General features: G+C 52.0%; 3 protein-coding genes across 3 annotated transcripts in view; all 3 read left to right on the top strand.

The window, feature by feature from the left end:
• The window catches only part of NOTCH2 (notch receptor 2), an 83,981-nt gene extending 79,487 nt beyond the window's left edge, over window positions 1-4,494 (top strand). The window contains 1 exon segment of the mRNA XM_029081547.1: window positions 331-4,494. Coding sequence (XP_028937380.1) covers window positions 331-1,719 — 1,389 coding nt within the window. The 3' untranslated portion in view covers window positions 1,720-4,494.
• Window positions 4,495-7,784: 3,290 nt separating this feature from the next.
• On the top strand, window positions 7,785-10,246 carry LOC100092049 (disintegrin and metalloproteinase domain-containing protein 30-like). Its single transcript, XM_007658509.3, has one exon. The coding sequence runs from the start codon at window positions 7,850-7,852 to the stop codon at window positions 10,001-10,003; it is 2,154 nt and encodes a 717-aa protein (XP_007656699.2). The 5' UTR covers window positions 7,785-7,849; the 3' UTR covers window positions 10,004-10,246.
• A 5,953-nt stretch (window positions 10,247-16,199) lies between these two features.
• Window positions 16,200-18,596, top strand: LOC120637998 (disintegrin and metalloproteinase domain-containing protein 30-like). Its single transcript, XM_029081471.2, has one exon. The coding sequence runs from the start codon at window positions 16,225-16,227 to the stop codon at window positions 18,355-18,357; it is 2,133 nt and encodes a 710-aa protein (XP_028937304.2). The 5' UTR covers window positions 16,200-16,224; the 3' UTR covers window positions 18,358-18,596.
• Window positions 18,597-24,112: the final 5,516 nt, after the last annotated feature.

The raw sequence follows: 24,112 nt of genomic DNA, 5'->3' as shown, positions 1-24,112 counted from the left end.
GAGCGGGTTGGGTACAGTCACAGAAAGATGAGAGGTCCATCCCGGGTTGCGAGAGGCTGAGAAGGTCAGAGGGCAGGCAAGGTCAGGGGTGTGTAGAGGCCCACGCATACGGGCCCACGTACGCTTTTCCCTCTCCAAGCCCCACAGCCTCATCCAACCGGCCCTCCGAACCACATGGGCTCCATCTTTTCCGTTAGCCTACAAGCCCCGTCAGGGCTGAGGGTCCATATCTTTGGCGAGGTTTGGGCGACCCCAGAGAGCCCCGGGAGTCTGTCTCAGCAGTTTGCCTGCAGCCAGACTGAGCTGAGATGGATGCTTCCCGTGTCACAGGAGGAGACGCCGCTGTTCCTGGCTGCCCGCGAGGGGAGCTACGAGGCCGCCAGGATCCTGCTGGACCACTTTGCCAACCGTGACATCACCGACCACATGGACCGCCTGCCCCGTGACGTGGCCCGCGACCGCATGCACCACGACATCGTCCGTCTGCTGAGCGAGTACAACGTAGCACACAGCCCGCCGGGCACCGTGCTGGCCGCCGCCCTCTCCCCTGCCGCCCTCTGTGGGCCAAACCGCCCTTTCCTCAACCTGAAGCCCACACCCATGGGGAAGAAGCCACGGAGGCCCAGTGCCAAGGGCGCCGTGCCCAGCAGCCTCCCAAATCTGGCCCGGGAGCCCAAGGACCCCCGGAGTGGGGGCCGGAGGAAGAAGAACCTGGGTGAGAAGGGCCAGCTGTCCGAGAGCTCGGTGACGCTCTCCCCCGTGGATTCCCTGGAGTCCCCGCATGCCTACGGGTCCGACGCCACGCCCTCACCCATGATCACCTCCCCGGGCATCCTGCAGGCCTCCCCAAGCCCACTGCTGGCCCCCGGCAGCCTGCCGTCCCACGCTCAGCACACGGTGTCCTTCTCTAGCCTCCACGAGATGCAGCCCCTGGCCCGGGGAGCCGGCCCCGTGCTCCCTTCAGTGAGCCAGCTATTGTCCCACCGCCTCGCCCCGCCAGGCGGGGGCGGCGGCAGCCTGGGCCGGCTGCACCCGGTTAACGTCCCAGCCGACTGGATGAGTCGCCTGGACACGAACGAGGCCCAGTACGGCGAAATGTTTGGGCGGGTTCTGGTGCCCGCCGAGGGCCCCTGCCCTAGTGCGGCCCCGCCCACCGGGCCCGGGCAGCCAGACGGGAAGCAGGCAGCCACCTCCTCGCGTGAGCCGCTGCCGCCCATTGTGACTTTCCACCTGCTTCCCAAAGGGGGCGGGGCCCAGGCGGCCGGGCTGCCCCAGGTCGGCTGCCCCCCGGCCATGGCCGGCCCCCTGGGTGGGATGTACCAGATTCCCGACCTGGCCCGTATGCAGGGAGTGGCCTACCCCGCAGCCGTGCTGCCCCAGCAGGATGGGCCGGCCTCCCAGACCGTCCTTCCGGCCTACCACCCGTTCCCAAGTTCCGTGGGCAAATACCCGACCCCGCCATCCCAGCACAGCTACGCCTCCTCCACGGGGGCGGAGCGGACCCCCAGCCACAACGGGAACCTGCAGGGAGAGCACCCCTACCTGACGCCGTCTCCCGAGTCTCCGGATCAGTGGTCCAGCTCGTCTCCTCACTCTGCCTCCGATTGGTCGGATGTGACCACCAGCCCCGCTCCTCGGGGCGGGGCCAACAGCCAGCGGGGGCCCGGGGCTCGTGGGGCCGAGCCCCCGCCCCGCAGCAACACACAGGTGTTTGCGTAGAGAGGCCCCACCCGGCGTGGGCCCCTGGGGCCTGGAAATGAAGGTTGTTCAGGGCGGATGTGAAGGAACTCTGGGACCGGGCTCCCTCCGGGGCCAGTGAGAGGGGCGGCCTCGCCTCTCCTCTCGGTCGGGGAAGCCATCCACCCCTCTCGTCTCAAGTGCCTGTCCCGAGACTTTCTCTTGTCTAGGGGTCGTGTGGGAGAGGCAGGCAGAAGGGCTGTCTACTCCCTTGCCACCTTCCCCTCTGGCCTGAGACCTGGAAATCCAAGATATGAAGGTGCCGGTCGGGGTAGCTTTCGATCTGTCCCCACTGGGGACCCGGCGAGGTCACCCCCGCTGCCTGTCTTTCTGGGCCATCAGCCAGTCCAGCTGTGCCGGTGCTGAGCACTTTGGGGGAAGGTTACCCTGCAGGAAGAACATTCCTCAGCGGAGACTGTGTCTTGACTTTTGACCAGAGTGAACCCCCCTCACCCCCCCGATGCCCCGCATCAGCCTTTGGCTCCTTGGCCCAGCCCTTCTCTGGCCAATCCCGGACCGTCCCCTCTGCCTGCTTCTATAGAGTCATTGGGCCGCAGACCATCCACGAGCACAATCAAACTGGATCGCCGGCTCGTCGGAATCATTCCTGCCACGAGCAGTCCTGCCCCCGTGGCCTGGGGGGGCTCCAGTCTCCCCAAATTGATCTGGGCCTGGGGTTCCGCATGTGTTCCGAAGTGGGCTGCCCTAAGCTGTGGGCCTTGGAGGGGAGGGAAGTGGGGTGCTTTCAACTGCATAAGAGCTTGTTGTGACCATCCATGGATTTTTCAGCCAGTGTTTCCCCAGGAGTGGTGCTCAATGAGGTCAGGAAACTCTCATCAATATGCACCCCCTCACCACTGCCACTGTCACCCGCACCATCACCCCCCGTCCTCGGCACTGTCACCATCACCGCCCCCATCACCGCCAGCATCTAGTCCATCTCCCTGCGGGCAGCAGGGGCACCGACTTTCTCCTCCCGATTGAGAGTCAGCCTTGCCCTCTTGACAGCTTTCACCCTAGGGCCTGGTTGAGTGCTGTTCCTCAGCAAATGGGAGGAGGAGTCAGTCATCTTGGGGGGCCCTCCCCTTCGTGCCCCTCAGCCCTACCCTACTGCCCTCCTGGGAGACCCCCCACCTGGTTCCCCAGCCCGGCTGCTTGCCAAATCACCAAGTTACTGGGCTCCAAGCCCTTGTCGGGGCTAGACATCCCTGCTGCCCAAAGCTACCCAGGTACACACTGCCCCCAACCTCCCCAAACCCTGATCCCTGCATGTGAACTGCATTGCCCGTTTTGGTCTGGTCCAACCATCCCTGGGCTTCCTCGCCCACCCACCTCAAGCAGCTCTGAAATCGAGGGCCGCGTCCCAGAGTCGGAGGCCGGAGCAAGCGGGACCCTCTCTAGCTCCCCGCCATTCACTGCACGCTTTTTCCATCAGCGAAGGATGGAGGTTTCTTTTCTCCAAGCCGCCACACTCGCCCCCCCTCCGATTCATGGCTAAGGAGAGTGGAAACTTTCACCCATCCCCCTGGATTCCAAGATCAAACTGCATTCCAGCAGTGCCAGTGTCTGCCTGTCTCAGACAGGCAGGGTCCCCCCTGAGAAACAGTCCTCCTTCCCTGAGCCAGAGCCTGGGGCCATATGCCCCCTCTCCGCCCTGGCCTCCCTAGCTGGCCCAGCGATGGCTGCAGATATGGTAAGGGCCTTACTGAGTTTACTTCTCTTCCCTTTCGGAAGGTTCAGTTGGGGAATGGGGAGAATGGGCCCTGCCTGAGGAGCCATAAGCATCACCATGATGACTCCAATGACCACCCTAACCCCCTCGCTGCCCAGACGGTCACATCCCACTGTGCTGTCCTCTCCCATTCCACCTTGGGCTGTGGGCCTGGCTCCGCCCCAACAGGAGGGCTGTCTTCCAACACCAGGAGCCCACAGAGGAGAGGCAGTTTCTACCACTGTGAGGAAACTGCACTTGGGGCCTTCGTGGGGGAGAACTCACTAGTGCTTGCCCCAAAGCACTAGTCTTCCAGGTCAGTCGGAGTATACCTTCCAGGGCTTCTTAGTGGACCCTTCCAGGGTTTGAGCATGCTTTAATGGACCGTTCCAGTGGGCAGCCTGGGTTGTGGGGCAGAGTGGGGAGGGAGGGTTGGTACACCCAGGGTGCCTTACGTTTTCCTGACTCAATCTTAGGTACAGTCTGAGTCTTTCAGGATCTACCCAGACACGGAGTGGACAGGAATCTTCTCGACTCTTCCCTTGGACTTCCCTCTTCTTGACTGTGGGCTGCCGGCCCCAGGTGGCATGTTTGATGGCCTGGGTGGCCCTGGGCTAGTGGGGGAGGGAAACTTTTTTATCTGAGAGACTGAGGTCTGGGCACCAGCATCCGCTGGCGATGCCTACGAGCGGCATGTTGTCTTTCCTTTAATGTGCCGTCTGTCCACAGAGAACCAAAGGTGTTCTGCTTTTTCGCCATACTAACCAGAGTACGTTGAATGTACATCGGCCGCTGGCAGGGTAGCCTACTAGCAACCGGTCAGTAGGCCCGACTGAAACTTTCTGGTACCTCTGACCCCGTCCCACCCACCCCTACCAGGTGGCTTAATCACTCGGTTAGCTACGAGAACCCCGGTAACTGCAAAACGACCGCATTTTCCTGGCAATAGCCAGGAGAAAGCTCAACTCGTCTTTCCTATTGTGTTATTCCTGAAGTAGTTCTATGGAAGCATTTTTATCACAAAATAAAAAGGTTACTTACGTGTCCATGAAGTGTCATGTTGCTCTGCCACCCAGTCTGTTCCCAGGGGTTCCCAGCATCGCCCAGGCCCGCCCGGCAAGCCCCCAGCCCCCAATTCTGGTTTCTTATAGGTCTTCTTGGGGCAGGAGGCGGCTTGGGTCTGCCCCAGAAGTCAGGTCCATTCTATTCCCATTTGGCTGCTAGGAAGCTTTAAATCTAAACCAAGCTGATGGATGGCTCCTTTTGAAGGGAGAAGTTGACTTCCTCTGTTGGCTCCACTGCTGTGGCAGTATGGCCGCCAGTGGTCTGCCCCGGCCTTCGATAGGGAAAGCGCGGCTGAAAGCGCTTTCTCAGATTAGATTGTTTTTCTGCCAGAAAATCGAATGAGGTGTGACTATCAGAGGACATCTTTGAATGAAGTTGTTCGAGTTCTCACTCCATGCCCATGGCTAGTCGCTTACTGTTAGAGACAGGTCCTACCCAGGCATATGGAGCTTGCCACAGTTTAGTGCCAAAGCCAAATTAGGGGAGGGGGGGGTTGAATTCCAATACCTCCTCCCTCCCCTTCCCCAATTTGGTTCCCTGGAGAAGAAAGTGCATGCAGCATTTGGAGTTTTTAACTGTTCCTATCCATGACCGTCACTGTCACATCATGCTTCTGATCGGGTGCTTTGTGTATCAGAGAAATGGTCACAGGGCAAGGAGGGTCACCCTAGAAGCGGGGCAGGCGGGTGGGCCAAGAGTGGAGTAGATAGCATGACACCAGGCGAGCCAGGCTGGACTGAGGGACTGTCCCTGGAGACCGGGCTGAGAGGACTCGAAGGCCTGCCCTCCCTCCTCAGAACAGAGGCTGGGATCGGGCCTTCACGATCAGTCCGGAAGTGGAGTGACTGTCTGGTGAGGCCATGCTGCCCCTGAAACAACCACCCATATACACAGATGTACTGTCACTTGCCTACTCTAAGATTGGAAAAATACATACTCCTTAAGATGGGAGGAGGCGCGGGAAGTAGTCTGCAATTTTCTAAATTTTCTCTGTGGAAGTGGAACCTCCAAACCTGGAGAAATCCAGAGAAACAGCATGACCTAGTGGAAAGAGCACAGGTCCAGGAGTCAGAGGACCTGGGTTCTAATCCCAGATCTGCCCGTTGCTTGCTGTGTGACCTTGGGCAAATCACTTCACTTCTCTGCGCCTCAGTTATTTCATCTGTAAAATGGGGATTAAATCCTCCCTCCAGTTTAGACTGAGCTCCACGTAGGACGGGGACTGGGTCCAACCTGATAAACCTACATCTATTCCAGTGCTTCCGTTGTGGGTAGGGATTGTCTCTCTCGCTAAATTGTACTTTCCAAACGCTTAATACAGTGCTTTGCACACAGTGAGCACTCAGTAAATATGAATGAATGAATGGCCCAGTGGATATAGCACAGGCCTGGGAGTCAGAAGGACCTGGGTTTTAGTCCTGACTCTGCCACTTGACTGCTGTGTGACTTTGGGCAAGTCACAACTTCTCTGTGCCTCAGTTACTTCATCTGATTAAATTAGACTGTAAGCCCATCAAAGGGCAGGGACTGTCCCTATCTGTTACCGATTTGTACATTCCAAGCGCTTAGTACAGTGCTCTGCACATAGTAAGCGCTCAATAAATACTATTGAATGAACGAATGAATAAATACTATTGAATGAATGAATCTGAAAAATGGGAATAACATTGTGAGCGATATATGGGATGCAGACTGTGTCAACTGCTCCAACCTGATTAGCTTGTATCTACCCCAGCGCTTAGAACAGAGCTTGGCACATAGAAAATATTTAACAAATACCACTTTAAAAAAAAAAAAGCTTTTGAAGAGACTGCAACAGGCCCTTTACCTAAAGGCTAAACCGCCACTGCCATGGCCATCTTACCAATTTATTTTTGTTTTCCGGATGTGAAAAAATCAGTTTTCATAACTTTATCTGGTTTTGATTGGAAAGTGAAAACAAATTTTGTTTTATCTGAATGACGTTTTCAGTAGCGATTGTAGTCGTATATCAAGAATTCAAGAATAGCCTTCTCTCCCCGTTTTTCAACATAACTGAAACCAGAGGGTTCCCACCCCCTGAAACAGTCAACCGATCAATTCAATCCATGATATTTACTGAGTGTCTAATGGGTGCGGAGCATTGTACTAAACACTCGGGGCAGTACAATACAACAAACAGACCTGATCCCTGCCCGTGAAGACTTTAGAAACTTGAAGTCAGGTCTCCCTCTCCTCTCTTCCCCTGGCACAGCTTAGTCCTCTTGGCTTGAGGGCAATCCGGGAGCTTTACCAGGTGTCTGTGCCCCTACGGCTCCTCCTCTCTTTGGGTCCCTACCCTGCCACCTGTCAGACCTCCTTCTCCAGATCCCACCTCCTTGTTCTATTTGGGCCTATTTGCACTGACGGGTTTACCTTCTTGCCCATTCCTCATCCCTCAGCCTCCCTCTCTCTGGCTTTATTCATCATCCTCTGTCATCCCTCTCTCCATCCTTCCCCCTCCAGTCTCCCTTCCTTCCATTTCCCTCATCCTTACCCTCCTTCCTCACCCTTCTCTCCCTCGCCTCCTCTCTTTGTCCCGCACACTTCGATCATCCTCCCTCCAGCCTCCCTCTTTCTTACACCCTCTTTCCTTGTCCTCCTCTCCGTTCCCTCTTCCCACCCGCCCCTCTCCTACTCTCGCCCTCTGGCCTCCCTTCGTTTCCCTCATCCTCTCTCCTCCTCTCTCCTTCCCGCCCCTTCAATAATAATGTTGGTATTTGTTAAGCGCTTACTATGTGCAGAGCACTGTTCTAAGTGCTGGGGTAGACACAAGGAAATCAGGTTGTCCCACGTGGGGCTCACAGTCTTAATCCCCATTTTGCAGATGAGGTAACTTAGGCACAGAGAAGTGAAGTGACTTGCCCACAGTCACACAGCTGCCAAGTGGCAGAGCCGGGATTCGAAGCCATGACCTCTGACTCCAAAGCCCGAGCTTTTTCCTTCAATTCCCCCTCCCTCCCGCTTCCTTCCTGCTTTCCTCCATCCCCCCCATCCTCCTCTCCATCCCTCACTATCCAGCCTCCTTTGCCCCCGCTGCCCTCGACCTTCCTCCCTCCGCCTCTCCTCCTCCTCCTCTCACCCCTTTCTCTCTCTCTCCTCCCCTATCCTCCTCCAGGGTCGTCGCTCCGTTCTTCCCTGCCCACCCCCGCGACATCACAGGTTGCCTCTCCCCGCCCCCCGTCCTCCCCCGCGCCCTTTCCCTCACGCCGTCGACCGTTTCCCAACTTTGCCGCCATTTCCCATCCGAACGTGCAGATCCCCTCAACAGCCGGCAGAGGGCGCAGGCGCGGGAGGCGGAGGCAACGTTGAGGCGCCATGTCTGAAGCGGGGCCGGGCGCCATGGGGGCGGCGGGGACCGCCCTGCTGCTCCTCGGCCTGGGCGGCCTCCTCGCCGTCCCCGACGACTGGGGCTTCTCCTCCTCCGAGGTGGTCATCCCCGAGAGGCTGACCCCCCGCGGCGGGGAGGCCGAGGAGCCCGGCCGGCTGTCCTACCTGCTGCCCCTCGAGGGCCGGAGGCACGTGCTGCACCTGCGGCCCAAGAAGCTGCTGCTGCCCCGCCGCCTGCCCGTCTTCACCTTCTCGGCCCGGGGGGAGCTGCTGGAGGAGCAGCCCTACGTGCCCCACGGCTGCTACTACCGCGGGGCCGTGGAGGGCGCCCCGGACTCCCTGGCCACCTTCAGCACCTGCTCCCGGGGGCTGTGGGGGATGCTGCGGCTGCAAGGCCGCCTCTACCAGGTGGAGCCCCTGCCGGCCTCCGCCACCTTCGAGCACCGGGTGTCCCTGCTGGACGACCTGCAGCTGGGAAACTGGACCTGCGGCCTCACCGACGAGGAGATCGCCCGCCAGATGGCCCGGCTCCAGCTGTCTGCCTCTTCCCCACAACTTTACTGGCACGACTCCTACATACACCCCAAGTATGTGGAGCTGGCCGTGGCGGTGGACAACGCCAGGTACAGATTCAGGGAAAGCAATTTATCCACAGTCATCCAGGACACAATTCAAATCGTCAGTTATATGGACTCGTACTTTGAGAAGATGAAAGCGCACGTCTTTTTGAAAGCCTTGGAGGTCTGGACAGACAATGACAAAGTGAATACTAGTCACAAAAAATTAAGTAGAATACTTGGCGAATTTTCAGTTTACCAAGACAAAGTTCTGTATCCTCGTACCCAACATGATTTCGCACATTTGTTTGTGCGTAGGTATTATTCCGATGCCATGGGCTGGGCCTTCGTGGCTTCCGCCTGCATGAGAAAGTACATGGCGTCCACATCCACGCTGGCGGGGCCGTATCTGCTCAGTTCGTCTCTCTACTCCGCTCACGAATTGGGCCACGGCTGTGGCCTGGGCCACGATTACCGATACTGTCAGTGTTCGGCGAAAAGATGTATCATGTTCAGCAGAGGCAGCACCCCTAAAGGGGGTTTCAGTAACTGTAGTTTCAATTATTTTTTCAATTTTGTGAGCAAGACAGCCACCTGTCTCAATAATATTCCTGTAGTGGGATTTGTGGAAGGCAGATGCGGTAACAAAGTGGTGGAAGGAGAAGAGCAGTGCGACTGTGGAACAGAGAGTGAGTGTAAGAAAGATGCCTGTTGCCGGCCCGACTGCACACTGAGCCCTGGGGCCCAGTGCATTTCTGGAGCGTGCTGCAGACGATGCCAGTTTGTTCCAGCCAAAATGATGTGTAGACGGAGGCAAAGCGAATGTGATCTCGAAGAGTACTGTAATGGGACCTCGAATTTGTGTCCAGAAGATGTGTACAAGCTGGATGGAACCCCATGTAGTGACGGTGCCATCTGTTACCATGGCGGTTGTCATTCCCGCCTGCGGCAGTGCAGAAACCTATTTGGTAAGGAAGCTAAGACTGCTCCACTACTGTGCTATAAGGAGGTGAACGAAAAGGTCGACCGATTTGGGAACTGTGGCCTTTCAGGGCGCGGTTACAAAAAGTGTTCGGTTCGGGATACGTTGTGTGGAAGAGTGCAGTGTGTCAATGTGATGACCGTTCCTTCTATGCCGGACCATACGTCAGTCATTCAAACTCACGTGAAAGCCAGCAATACCACGTGCTGGGGGACAGACTACCACGTATCCATGCACACACTGAGAATCGCCGATATGGGGGATGTCAAAGACGGCACCTTCTGCGGCACTGGCTTGATATGCATCAAAAGGACCTGCCTCAATATGTCTCTCCTCAGTTACAACTACGAACCTCAAATGTGTAATCATCGAGGGGTGTTCAACAACAAGAGAAACTGCCACTGCGATCGTGGCTGGGAGCCTCCCTTCTGTGAGACCCCCGGGGAAGGAGGGAGCATTGACAGTGGCCCTGTGGGCACACTCCCTGTTGCAAAAACCTACAAAATTTGGCCCGTTTTCATCATCCGGAGTACTCTTTTTGTTGCCTTGTTCATCGCGACCTCTGTGAAGTGTATAACATTTTGTAAAAATTTTAACCGTTAAAAAGCCAAGAGAAAAAAACACCCAAACTTCCAAATGAACCAGAACATTTGGAATAATCCAAAAAGCGTCTAGATCTTTGTTCTCCAGCAAGCTCTGAAAATACTGCCTAAGGCATTTTGACTGAAGGCAGAACTGTTACTTCCAGTGTGATTATTTTGATTTATTTGTGTTCTCAGGATTTTATAATTTATCTGCTTTCAGTTGGAAAATAAAATGGAATTTTGTGTTGTGACTTGAGTGAAATTTATAGAGCTTCTTAGTGTGTCTTAGCTCCCAAATTTCATGTGGGCGGGAAACAAGGGGATTCTAAACCTGTGATTTAACTACAGACTCCTGGTTGCTGACAGAACCTTCCAGAGATCCTTCAGGCAGAAGGCACCTCTCGACACCTCTAGCAGGTGAGAACGTTGTCCGTAGGTGAGGAACTCTGAAACCAGAAGGCCACGTGCCCGGCTGTCCAGCACAACTATTTGACCACAAGCATTTGCAAAAGTACAGAAGGTCAAAGCCCTTCTTTGACGCCTATTTGTTCAACCTTTAAAACATCGCCAAAATCCACCTTTTCCTCTCCATCCAAACTGCTACCATGTTAATCCAAGCACTTAACCTATCCCACCTTGATTACTGTATCAGCCTCCTTGCTGAGCTCACCGCCTCCTGTCTCTCCCTTCCCAGTCTTTACTTCACTCTGCTGCCCGGATCATTTTTCTTCAAAAACGTACAGTCCATTTTCCCCCACTCCTCAAGAACCTCTAGGAGTTGCTAATCCACCTCTGCATCAAACAGAAACTCCTCACCATAGGTTTAAAAGCACTCAATCACCTTGCCCGTTCTGCTTCATCTTGCTCCTTTCCTATTACAATCCAGCCCCCAACTCTTCGCTTCTCTAATGCTAACCTCACTGTACCTCAATCTCATCTATCTCACCACTGACCTCCCTGCCATGTCCTGCCTCTGGCCTGGAATGCCCTTCCTCTTTAAATCTGACAATTACTTTCCCCACCTTCAAAGTCTTACTGAAGACATGTCCCTTCCAAGAGGCCTTCCCTGACTAAGCCCTCATTTCCTCTTCTCCCACTCTCTTCTGCATTGCACTGTTTTGCTCCCTTTGTTCACACACCCTCCCCCCCCATTTCTATTAGTGTCTGTCTCCCTCTCTAGACTGTAAGCTCACTGTGGTCAGGGACTGTGTCTACCAACTCATTATATTGTTCTCTCCCAGTGCTTAGTACGGTGCTCCACACACAGTAAGTGTATGATTGAATGAGTGCTTAATAGGTACAAACGATTGAGTGATTGATTTTGAATCCAGCGACAAATCGGGGGATCTTCTTGGAGAAGAAAGTGAGAGCAAATTTGGCAGGTGGGCCTCCAGGGGTTAATGGAAAAGTGGTGCCTGTAGACTCAAGCAGGAACCACCCAACAGGGCTGTGAAAAAGATAAGGTTTCAAGGTGGGAGAAGAGATGAAGGAAGAGAGGTGAGGGCAAAGAGAGGAAAATGAGGAGGGAAGGGGAGAGAGTCCCAAGAAAGCAAATGGAGTCAAGAAAAATGCTGGGTTGGAAGAGTGAGAAGGCAACTGTTAGAAGCAAGAAAACGGGTGGGCTGCAGTGCTGCCAGAGTCTCCATTCTAAAGAAAATTCTGTAAGGGTGTTCGGCATTGTGTGGGAGACAGGGTCCACACAATCACAACCTAAAATCCTCAGGGATTTGGAGGGTCTCGTGGAATCCCTTTAGAGAGAAAATCCAAACGTCAACCAAAATATCATAGTGGAATGATGGGTCCTAAAGGCCATCTGACTAATGTAAAGACGTTTGGCAGGAATGTTGGATGAGATGGTGGTGGAGGTATAAAATTACTGCACCTTTATTGCATTGTACTCTTTCAAGTGCTTATTTCAGTGCTCTGTCACAGGAAGTGCTCAGTTAATACCACTGATGTATTGGTTGATTCTCACTTACATGGATCTGCTAAGTCACCACGAAGAGAAATGGAAAAAAAAGCGCACAATAGGAGTTAAATATCTGTCCTCCCTCCTACTTAGACTCCATGCCTGATGAGGGACAGGGACTGAGTCCAAACTTCCTTTTTTTGTACCTACCTTAGTGCTTAGAACAGCGCTTGATGCATGATAAATGTTTAAAAGAACTGTTATCCTTTACTATTATTATTGTTATCATTATTATTATCATCATTGTTGTTATTATTGTTAGATAAATGCCTTTTCTAAAACTGCTAATCCTGGAGTCACTCAGGAAAGTAAATAATCTGAATTTAATTCTGAGACATGGGATCAAATTGCCAATCGTGAAAGTGTTCCAGGGATAGCTTGGGAATGATAGACTTGTCTTGTCTTATGCCGTCAAGTCGTCTTTGACCCATAGCGATGCCATGGACACATCTCTCCCAGAACGCCCCACCTCCATCTGCAATCTGAGTACCAAATTCAAAGAATCGATAATTAAATTTAGGATGAGTGAGTCCTTAAAAATGCAGTATGCTGGCAGAGAAACAGCATGGTTTCTGTAAAGAGAAAATATGGCTCTCTAGTCTGTTGGAGTTCTGTTCAAGGTTAAAAGTCAGTGGATAGGCAACATCCTCGAGAACAGAAAATATTTAGATTTTTTTCAATCTAGTGCAGAAGAATATGTGACAGAACCACAATGAATTGCTAAAACCACAGTGAATTTTAGCAATTCATCATTCTTTCTGGGGACCAAAGAGCTTAAAAAAGAGCTTTAGAAATTTTAGAAAAAGAAATTCTGAGATAATACGACCCTTACTTAGGCTCCTAAAACAAGTGACTTACTAAGGGTCTAAGAAGCTACTTTAAAATGCCATCTTAAAAGGCCTGGTAATAGACATTGTCAGACAACCAAACAGAAATCCTGCCCGGCTTATTGGCAGTTTCAAAGAGGCCACTGAGGGACGTTCTCATCTTTTTGGAAAATTAGTCAACACACCCTAGTGAGAATGGGAAAGTACATACAGAAAGACAGTGCCTACAGAAAAGTTCATAGGAATCAATCTATCAATTATATTTATTGAGCATTTACTTGTACAAAGCACTTTACTAAGCACTTGGGAGAATATAATGTAACAGAGTTGGCAGACATGTTCCCTGCCCACATCGAGCTTACAGTCTAGAGGAAAAAGAGGTATTTAAAGACCACCTTGAAAGCAGTACCCAAGCTAAGAAGCGCTTGTATCCGTAGAGAGCATTTATCTGCTAAAGCTCACTCCAGTTACTATCTCATTTGGGCTCTCACAGTATCCCTGTGAGATAGGGAGTAGCAGGTATTAGATATAGTATTATTTCTACTATTATTACTACTATTAACAATAATAATAATAATATTTGTTAAGCACTTATTTTGTGCCAAGCACTGGGGTAGCTCCCAGATAATCAGATTGGACCCAGTCCCTGTCCCACACAGGGCTCACTAAGTAGGAAGTAGGACAGATATTTAAATCCTACTCTATGGCTCTTTCTTAGGTTCTACTCAGTGCCAGGTACTGCATTGTGGTCTGGAGTGAATGCAAGAAAAACAGTTAGTCACAGTCCTCATCCCACAAGTCTCAGAGTCTGGGTCTGGATGGGCAGACACCTAGAAGAGACCAATATATCACAAGCAATGGCAGCATCTAAAAACACAGGAATCGTGAGGATAAAAGGCAACATAGGGAAAAGGGAGATCTGGGAAGAGAGCAGTCCTGAAGTTCAGCAGTCTTTGCTTCCTGACTGCCACAACTTCCCCATCATTCACCCAATTGGGAAGAATGGCCATTTCCGTTTCAAGGTTCCTGGTGGGTGAGGACTGCGGGAAGATTGAACTCCTGAGGTATGGGTTTGGGAGGGGGTGATTGCTGTGGACTGAAAGGAACCCCTGGAGGTCATGATGGCATGGAACTTCTGCACAGGTGGACCCCAACTTAATTTCCCTATTTTACAGATTAGTGGGCAGGATTGTGTCTTGTTATATTGTTCTGCTGTACTCTCCCAAGCGCTTAGTACAGTGTCCTGAACACAGTAAGTGCTCAATAAATACAATCAATTGATTGATTGATAGATAGGGAAAACAAAAGACCAGCCACATATATCAAAAGTAAGATGCTGTCTAGGAAATCAGGGGGGTACTTAGTGAAAGTGGAGTGCATTTATGGATGTAATGGAGCTAGCTGAAAGACTCAGGAAATCCTTTAGCTCTGCCTTTGCTGAGGAAAATGTTAGAACTTCCCCCGCCCACCTACTATTTTGTAGTTGATAGGTCAGAGGACCTGGATCAGATCGTTGAGAACCACACAAAATGTTCTAGACTGAAAGGACACAACTTGATGTAAACAAATCTGTGGCACTAAATGAATAACTATTTAGAGCTGCAGTTGTGGCCAGGGAGCAAGACTAGCATAGCCTCATCAGAAAACCAGCATTTACTGGGTTTTAAAGGTTTCCATAGTCATCGCATCTGTGTATCTATCTGAATCTCAATCCAGAATCAAGGTTAACCACCTATCCTATTTTCTTGTTTTAATTGAGAGTCTTATGGGCAGGGAACGTGTCTACTACCCCGGCTCTGCCACTTGGCAGCTGTGTGACTGTGGACAAGTCACTTCACTTCTCTGTGTCTCAGTTATCTCATCTGGAAAATGGGGATGAAGACTGTGAGCTTCACGTGGGACAACCTGATTACCCTGTATCTACCCCAGCGCCTAGAACAGTGCTCTGCACATAGTAAGCGCTAAACAAATACCAACATTAATTAATTACTAACATTGCGTATTGTAGTCGACCAGACTCATAGTACAGTGCTCTGCACACCGTAAGCGTTCGATCATACCATTGATTGAGTGAACAAAGGGGCCCCCTTCCCAAGGGAAACAATCAACCCATCGACATTCTTAATCCATCGTATTTACTGTGAGCCTACACTTTATGGAGCACCATCACTAAGCACTTGACCAGTAGAAGCAGCGTGGCTCAGTGGAAAGAGCACGGGCTTTGGAGTCAGAGGTCATGGGTTCAAATCCCAGCTCAGCCATTTGTCAGCTGTGTGACTTTGGGCAAGTCACTTAACTTCTCGGTGCCTCAGTTCCCTCATCTGTAAAATGGGGATTAAGACTGTGAGCCCCACGTGGGACAACCTGATTCCCTTGTGTCTACCCCAGTGCTTAGAACAGTGCTCAGCACATAGTAAGCGCTTAACAAATACCAACATTATTATTATTATTATTACAATGGAATAGAGAGAAGCAGCGTGGCTCAGTGGAAAGAGCCCAGGCTTGGAAGTCAGAGGACATGGGTTCGAATCCCGGCTCTGCCGCTTGGCAGCTGTGTGCATGTGGGCAAGTCACTTAACTTTTCTGAGCCTTAGTTACCTCATCTGTAAAATGGGGATGAAGACAGTGAGCCTCATGTGGGACAACCTGATAACCCTGTAACTACCCCAGAGCTTAGAACAGTGCTCACAAATACCAACATTATTATTATTGTTAATAAATAGGATCGATGCCCACAAAGGCTTTATAATTTAGGAGTCAGGCCTCAGGCTCCATCCTTTCCACTGGCAAGGCTTAGTCCTCCCGGCTCGAGGGGAAGCTCCACAGCTTTGCCAGGCTTCTGGAGGCCCAGAGCTGCTCTCCGCAGCAGGTCCCCGTGCTGGCATCCCCCGGGGCCTCCTCCGGCTTCCGGTTCGGTTACTTGTGGCCTGCCCCTTATCCTCCAGCTTCCCTCCTTCCCACGTCCCTCATTCTTTTCTGACGCCTTGATTCTCATGTCGACTGTTACCCTTCGGCCTCCTCCTTGCCAGCTTTCTCCTCTCTCTGTCCCTCAAACTTCAGCCCCTTTCTGCCAATTTCCTCACCCTTCTCTCTCTCCCCTCCTCCTACTGTGCTCTCCACTCTCTCCACCCTCCCCCTTCAGCCTCCTTCCTTCCCTCTTCCCTCTCCCCTCCCTCCCTTCCTTCCTTTCTTCATTCCCTCCCTCATCCATGGGTCTCTCCTGTCCCCGCCCTTTACTTCATGCCCCTGAGGTAAGCTAAGTTTCCCGCCTTTCCCCGCCCGCGCGCGCCTAAGGCAGAGGGCGCATGCGCGGAGCCGCCCAGAGCAGGGACCGTTGGGGGGGTGGAGCCTGCAGGGTCGCGCGCCGGCCCCGCCCCCGGCCCCGCTCCACTCCGCCCCCTGGCGGCGGCTCCGAGGCGGGGAAAAGGGGCGGGGCCGGGCGCCATGGGGGCGGCGGGGACCGCCCTCCTGCTGCTCGGCCTGGGCGGCCTCCTCGCCGTCCCCGACGACTGGGGCTTCTCCTCCTCCGAGGTGGTCATCCCCCGGAGGCTGACCCCCCGCGGCGGGGAGGCCGGGGAGGCCGAGGAGCCCGGCCGGCTGTCCTACCTGCTGCCCCTCGAGGGCCGGAGGCACGTGCTGCACCTGCGGCCCAAGAAGCTGCTGCTGCCCCGCCGCCTGCCTGTCTTCACCTTCACGGCCCGGGGGGAGCTGCTGGAGGAGCAGCCCTACGTGCCCCAGGGCTGCTACTACCGCGGGGCCGTGGAGGGCGCCCCGGACTCCCTGGCCACCTTCAGCACCTGCTTCGGGGGGCTGTGGGGGATGCTGCAGCTGCAAGGCCGCCTCTACCAGGTGGAGCCCCTGCCGGCCTCCGCCACCTTCGAGCACCGGGTGTCCCGGCTGGTCGAACGGCCGCCGGGCAACCTGACCTGCGGCCTCACCGACGAGGAGATCGCCCACCAGGCGGCCCAGTTCCGGCCGCCGGCCTCTTTCCGGCAGGTCGACTGGCACGACGCCTACATACACCCCAAGTATGTGGAGCTGGCCGTGGCGGTGGACAACGGCAGGTACAAATTCAGGAAAAACAATATTTCTGCAGTTATCCAGGATACAATTCTCCTAATCAGCTTGGTTGACTCGTACTTTGCTCCCTTCAAAGCTCACATATCCTTGAAGGCTCTGGAGATCTGGAATGACACTGACAAAGTCAAAGTTATTAACAGAACTGTTAGACAAATCTTGACTGATTGGACAGCTTATCAAAGCAAAGAGATCTATCCTCGGGTCCAACAAGACTTTGCACATCTGTATGTGTTTAGTATTGCTGATACCACAGGGACTGCCAATCTATACTCAATGTGTAAAAAAACTAAAATGGCATCTCTAAGCATGCTACCAGGAAACAATCTAGTTGGACCATCAAAGTGGACTGCTCATAAGTTGGGTCATAGCTGTGGCATTGTCCACGATGGAGCCTATTGTTGGTGTGGAAGAAGTCTTTGTATAATGAATGCCTTTGGCCGTTTTGAAGGTGGTTTCAGTAATTGCAGTTTTGACAGTTATTTCGTCTACACACAAAAGCGCACATCCTGTCTCCTTAATTTTCCAGGATTGGGATTTGTGGTAGAGAGATGTGGTAACAAAGTGGTGGAAAGCGGAGAGCAGTGTGACTGTGGATCAGCGAGAGAGTGTAAGGAAGATCCCTGCTGCTTGCCAAACTGCACGTTGAGACCTGGGATGCAGTGCCTTTCTGGGCCGTGCTGCAGACGATGCCAGTTTCTTCCGGCTAAAGAAGTCTGTAGACCGAAGAAAAGTGAATGTGATCTTGAAGAGTTCTGTAATGGGACCTCAAATCTGTGCCCCAGTGATATGTACATCCAGGATGGGACTCCATGTAGTAGCAATGCAGTTTGCTACCGTGGTACTTGCCATTCCCACCTTGAGCGGTGCAGATCCATTTTTGGGAAAGAAGCCAAGGAGGCTCCTTTACCCTGCTATGATGAGGTGAACTATCATGGTGACCGGTTTGGAAACTGTGGCTATGAGCAGGAATATTATCTGTTTTGTGAAGGTGATTCTACACTGTGTGGAAGAGTGCAGTGTGTCAACGTGCAGACCATTCCCTCTATGCCAGAGCATACGACAGTCATTCAGACTCATTTGAAAGACCGCAATATCACGTGCTGGGGAACAGAATACCATTTAGCAATGGGTACACTGGGACTCAGTGATATCGGAGATGTCCAAGATGGCACCCTCTGTGGCTCTGACTTGATATGCATTAACAGGACCTGCCACGAACTGTCTCTCCTCAATTTCAACTGTAAACCTGAAAAGTGTAACCATCGAGGAGTGTGTAACAACCAGAAACACTGCCACTGCGATTTTGGCTGGGCCCCTCCATTCTGCGAGACTCCTGGGGATGGAGGGAGCATTGACAGCGGCCCTGCAGGCAAACCCTTGGCTGATGAGGTGATGATCCAAATTTGGCTTGCTTTCCTTCTCCGGATCATCCTTTTTATGGCCTCCTTGATCTTAACAAAGTTGATAAAATTGAGAAAGAAAGCACTTTTAAAATAAATGGAAAGTAAACTCAAGGAAAGCCAGAAATCTAATCTCAGAAAGTTTTGGAAAAGGACAAGATTGTAAAGATGAATGTTTCTCTAGCAAGCTTATGAAGATGCTACAGTAAGCCCCTAATCTGTGACAATCATACCAAGTAATTTTTGTTCTCAGAATTTAAAAAAAGCTGGGTTTCGTGGTTTTAGGTGTTTTTGAACAGAAAATGAAAATAAATTTTTTGTTGTGATCGACTGAAATTTATAGGGTTTCTTAGTGTGCCGTAGCTCTCAAATTTCATGCTGGAGGAAGATGAGGAGATTCCGAGCCTGTGATTTAACTATAGAATCATTGTTGCTGACAGAACCTTCCAGAGATACCTTCAGACAGAAGGCATCTCTCAGCATCTCGAGCAGGTGAGAGTGTTGTCTGTATGTGAGGAGCTCTGAAACCAGGAGGCCGTTTACTAACCTGTCCACCACAACTATTTGACCACACGCCTTTGCAAGTGAAGGGAACAGCAAAGCCCCTTCTCTGACTCCTATTCATTTTGAATCCAGGGACTAATCGGGGCCTCTTCTGGGGGAAGCAAATGGGAGGAAATTTGTCAGGTAGGCCTCAAAGGGATAATGGAAAAGAGGTCCCTGTGGACACTGGCAGGAACCACCCAACCGAGCTATGAAAGGGTCAAGATTTCAAGGCGAAAGAGGAGCGAGAGCAGAGGGGAGCAAAGAGAAAGCGATGAGGAGGGAAGAAGGAAGATGGAGAAAGAGATGAAATAAGGCAGTGGAGCCAAGAAGAATACACAGTTGGCTTCACAGACACTGTCCTCTCCTACTTCTCTCCCCAACTTCTCTGGCCGCTTGTTCTCGGTCTCTTTCGCGGGCTCTTGCTCTGCTTCCCATCCCCTAACTGTAGGAGTCCTTCAAAGCTCAACTCTAGGTCCCCTTCTCTTTTCCACATGCACCCATTCCCTTGGAGAACTCATTTGCTCCTATGACTTCAACTACCGTTTCTACAGAGATGATTCCCAAATTTCCCTTGCCAGCCCTAATCTCCCTTCTCCAGAGTCTCACAATTCCTCCTGCCTTCAGGACATCTCTACTTGGATATTCTGCTGACATCTCAAACTTCAAATGTCCCAATCTGAACTCCTCATTTTTCCAGCCAAAACCTGTCCCCCACCTGACTTTCCTATCACTGCAGATAGCCCCACCAAATCCTCTTAGTTCAACCTTTGCAACATTGCCAAAATCCACCCTCGCTTCTCCATCCAGATTATTACCAGGTTAATCCAAGCACTTATCCTATTCCACCTTGATTACTGGAGCAGCCTCCTTGCTGACCTCCCTGCCTCCTGTCTCTTCTCACTCCAGTCCATACTTCACTCTGCTGCCCAGATCATTTTTCTACCAAACCATGCAGTCTGGGTTTCCCCACTTCTCAAGAACTTCCAGTTACCCATCCACCTCTGCATCCAACAGTGTCTCCTACCGTCGGCCTTAAAGTATTTGACCACCTTGCCCTCTCTTGCCTTATCTCCCTGATTTCCTACTTCAACCCAATCCGCACACTCCACTCCTCTCATGGCAATCCACTCACTCTACCTCCATCTCGTGTCTCTCACTCCCTACCCCTTGCCAATTCCTGTCTCTGGCCTGGAACTCCCTCCCCGCCTTGGTGTTCATTCTCCCCACCTTCAAAGCCTTTTTAAAAGCACATCTCCCCCAAGAGGCCATCTCCAACAAAGCCTTCATTTCCTCTTCTCCCACTCTCTTCTCTGATACCCTCACACTAGGATTTTTACCCTTTATTCCCTCTGCCTTTAGCCCTACAGTGCTTATGTACATATCTGTAATTTAGTTCATTTATTTATATTGATGTTCTGTCTCCCCCTCTAGACTTCAAGCTCACTGTGGGCAGGGAACATGCCTACCAACTCTGTTATATTGTATTCTCCCAAGCACTTTGTACAGTACTTTGCACACCTAAGTTCTCAATAAATACAATTGATTGATTGGAAGGCAGAGAGGGGCAACACTGAGAAGGAAGAAAACCGTGGATTGCAGTGGTGTCAGCTACACCACCATTCTAGAAGAAACTCTGTGTGGGCACCTGGCATCATGTGGGAGACAGAGTTCACAATCACATTACAAACCTCGGGGATTAGGATGGTCCCATGGAATCCCTTTATGGAGAAAATCCAAATGTCAACCAAAATATCCTAGTAGAATGATGGGTCCTAAAGGCCATCTGACCAATATGAGGACATCCCTCTAGACTTTGAGCTGTTGTGGGCAGAGGATGTGTCTGATGTTACATTGTACTCTCCCAAGCACTTATTACAGTGTTTTCCACACAGTAAGTGCTCCATAAATACGATTACCAATATTTTAAATATACAATGTATTAATATAATAATGATATACTATATGATTGTTTTATAACATAATACAATTGATTATTTTTAATAATAATAATAGTTTGGCAGGAATGTTGGGAGAGATATGGGTGAAGATAAACGTAGGACAGACTTACTGTAAAGACTCTCCCCAGCACTTAGTAGGGTGCTGTGCACACGGAAAGCCCTCAGTGAAGATCACTAATTGGTGGATGGGTTGGGAAGAGCTTCAGAAACCCTAAATAAGGATATTAACTTGAGACATTTTAGCAAAGGAAATCCTGAAAGAATGTGGGTCTTAAGAGAAGTTTGAATGGAATTGCTGAAACAAATGACTTACTAAAAACTTACTAAGAACTCAGTGGGCAATTTTAAAATGCTACATCAAAGGGCCTGGTTAAATATGTGTGTCAGGACAAAGTCAAGCAACCAAATCGAAATCCTGCTTGGGTAGCTAGCAGTTTAAAAGAAGGTCCCGGAGAGAAAGACTCATCCTATTGGGCATGGAAAAGTACACAATGAGAGATGGATGCCAACAGAAAGCACGGATACATAGCAGAGAACAGAAAATTCCATGCAGGGGCAGCATCCATTCATTCAATTGTATTTATTGAGCACTTACTGTTTGCAAAGCACTGTACTAAGCACTTAAGGATCCAAAATCAGAGGAATCTGGAAGATAAAGGGCAAGATAGGGAGAAGGGCAATCTGGAGAGAGAACAGTCCCGTGGGTCCCCGACCTTTTTTTTTTTTAATGGTGTCTGTTAACTGCTTACTCTGTGCCAGGCACTGTATGAAACACTGGGATGGATACAAGCTAATCAGGTTTGGACACAGTCTTTGTCCCAGATTGGGTTTATGGTCTTAATCCCCATTTTACAGATGAGGTCACTGAAGCCCAGAGAAGTTAAGTGACTTGCCCAAAGTCACACAGCAGACACGTGACGGAGTCAGAATGAGAACCCAGCTGTTTCTGACTCCCTGGACCGTGCTCTATCCATTAGGCCATGCTGCTGCTCTTTTGCCCAGCAAAGGAAAGGACAGAGTTAAAGCACACAAGAATGAACCTAGGGTAGATGAGCTAGGCCTGATTTGTAGAATTTCACCAGGAGCACTCTGCAGCTCATCCACAGGGGAGAAGGAAATGGACCTTGGAGGTGATCCGGGGCTTTGGGATAGCGGTAGGAGACAGACGAAAGGATAGGGGCGTGAGGGAGTCGATTATAGTAGTGAGGGTGGCATTGAGGGCGTCGATTTGTTCAACAAGGTGAGTTAGTTTGCAGATGGAGCTTAAATGGGGCGTGATACCTTGAGAAAACTCCATGGGGTCAAAAGATCGGGGGTCAGTATTGGGCACAAGACAGCGCAGGTAGGTTGGGCATGGAAACAAAACGTTTGAGCCTCCGACTTCCCTCCTCTTCCTTTGCCCGTCTCTCCCCCGTTGCCCAACTTTCCCGCTTTTCCCCGGCAGAGGGCGCATGCGCGGAGCCGCCCAGAGCAGGGACCGTTGAGGGGGCGGAGCCTGCAGGTCGCGCGCCGGCCCCGCCCCGGCCCCGGCCCCGGCCCCGCTCCACTCCGCCCCCTGGCGGTGGGTCCGAGGCGTGGAGAAGGGGCGGGGCCGGGCGCCATGGGGGTGGCGGGGACCGCCCTCCTGCTGCTCGGCCTGGGCGGCCTCCTCGCCGCCCCCGACGACTGGGGCTTCTCCTCCTCCGAGGTGGTCATCCCCCGGAGGCTGACCCCCCGCGGCGGGGAGGCCGAGGAGCCCGGCCGGCTGTCCTACCTGCTGCCCCTCGAGGGCCGGAGGCACGTGCTGCACCTGCGGCCCAAGAAGCTGCTGCTGCCCCGCCGCCTGCCCGTCTTCACCTTCACGGCCCGGGGGGAGCTGCTGGAGGAGCAGCCCTACGTGCCCCACGGCTGCTACTACCGTGGGGCCGTGGAGGGCGCCCCGGACTCCCTGGCCACCTTCAGCACCTGCTTCCGGGGGCTGTGGGGGATGCTGCGGCTGCACGGCCGCCTCTATCAGGTGGAGCCCCTGCCGGCCTCCGCCACCTTTGAGCACCGGGTGTCCCTGCTGGACGACCGGCAGCCCGGAAACTGGACCTGCGGTCTCACCGACCGGGAGATCGCCCGCCAGGCGGCCCAGTTCCGGCCGCCGGCCTCTTTCCGGCAGATCGACTGGCACGACTCCTACATACACCCCAAGTATCTGGAGCTGGCCGTGGCGGTGGACAACGCCAGGTACAGATTCAGGGAAAACAATTTATCCAGAGTTATCCAGGACACAATTATCCTGGTGAACTTTGCAGACTCATACTTTCGGGAGCTGAAAGCTCGAATCTTTTTGAAAGCCCTGGAGGTCTGGACTGACCGTGACAAAGTGAATACTAAGCATCCAGAGTTACTGCCAATACTTGATGAATTTTTACCTTACCAGGAAAATAACATATATCCCCGTGTCCAACAAGACCTTGCGCATTTGTTTCTGTTGAAGACTTTTCCCGATGCCTTGGGGTGGGCCTATCTTGGCACTGCCTGTAATGCAAAATGGATGGGATCCATATCCAGTCTGCCAGGCAAATTACTGTTTGAGCCTTCACTGTGGTTCTCCCACGAATTGGGACACATCTGTGGCATAGCCCATGATGGTGAGTATTGTACGTGCCAAAGATTAAAGTGTATCATGGGAGCTTCTGGCCGCCTTCATGGTGCTTTTAGTAATTGCAGCTTTGCTGATTTTTTCACCTCAACAAGCCAGTTTGCCTCCTGTCTCAATAATATTCCTGAACGGTTTTTGGTAGTAGAGAAGTGTGGTAACAAAGTGGTGGAATGGGGAGAGGAATGTGACTGTGGATCAGAGAGGGAGTGTGAGAAAGATGCCTGTTGCCTGTCAAGCTGCAAATTGAGCCCTGGGAGTGTGTGTGTTTCTGGACTGTGCTGCAAAAGATGCCAATTCGTTCTAGCCAAAAAGGTCTGTAGGCCAAGGCAAAGTGAATGCGATCTCGACGAGTTCTGTAACGGGACCTCAAATATGTGTCCAGAAGATGTGTACAAGCAGGATGGGACCCCGTGTAGTGACGGCGCCGTCTGTTACCATGGAAGTTGTCATTCCCACCTTGGCCAGTGCAGAGCCCTTTTTGGTAAAGAAGCCATGGTTGCTCCGTTACTGTGTTATGAGGAGGTGAATGGATATGTTGACCGATTTGGGAACTGTGGGTTAGAGGGAAACCGTTACAGAAAATGTGCAGTACGTGATATGTTGTGTGGAAGAGTGCAGTGTGTCAACGTGAAGATCATTCCTTCAATGCCAGACCATACGTCAGTCATTCAGACTCATGTGAAAGCCAGCAGAACCATGTGCTGGGGGACAGACTACCA

This window comes from Ornithorhynchus anatinus, chromosome 16, assembly GCF_004115215.2.
Source record: "Ornithorhynchus anatinus isolate Pmale09 chromosome 16, mOrnAna1.pri.v4, whole genome shotgun sequence".
In the NCBI taxonomy this organism is placed as follows: domain Eukaryota; kingdom Metazoa; phylum Chordata; class Mammalia; order Monotremata; family Ornithorhynchidae; genus Ornithorhynchus; species Ornithorhynchus anatinus.
The sequence above is the reverse complement of the archived record's forward strand: the minus strand, read 5'-3'. Positions and strand labels throughout refer to the sequence as shown.

Bases quoted from the DNA above. Each gene is read 5' to 3' on its own strand.
- LOC100092049 (XM_007658509.3), top strand. From the start codon at position 7,850: ATGTCTGAAGCGGGGCCGGGCGCCATGGGGGCGGCGGGGACCGCCCTG.
- LOC120637998 (XM_029081471.2), top strand. From the start codon at position 16,225: ATGGGGGCGGCGGGGACCGCCCTCCTGCTGCTCGGCCTGGGCGGCCTC.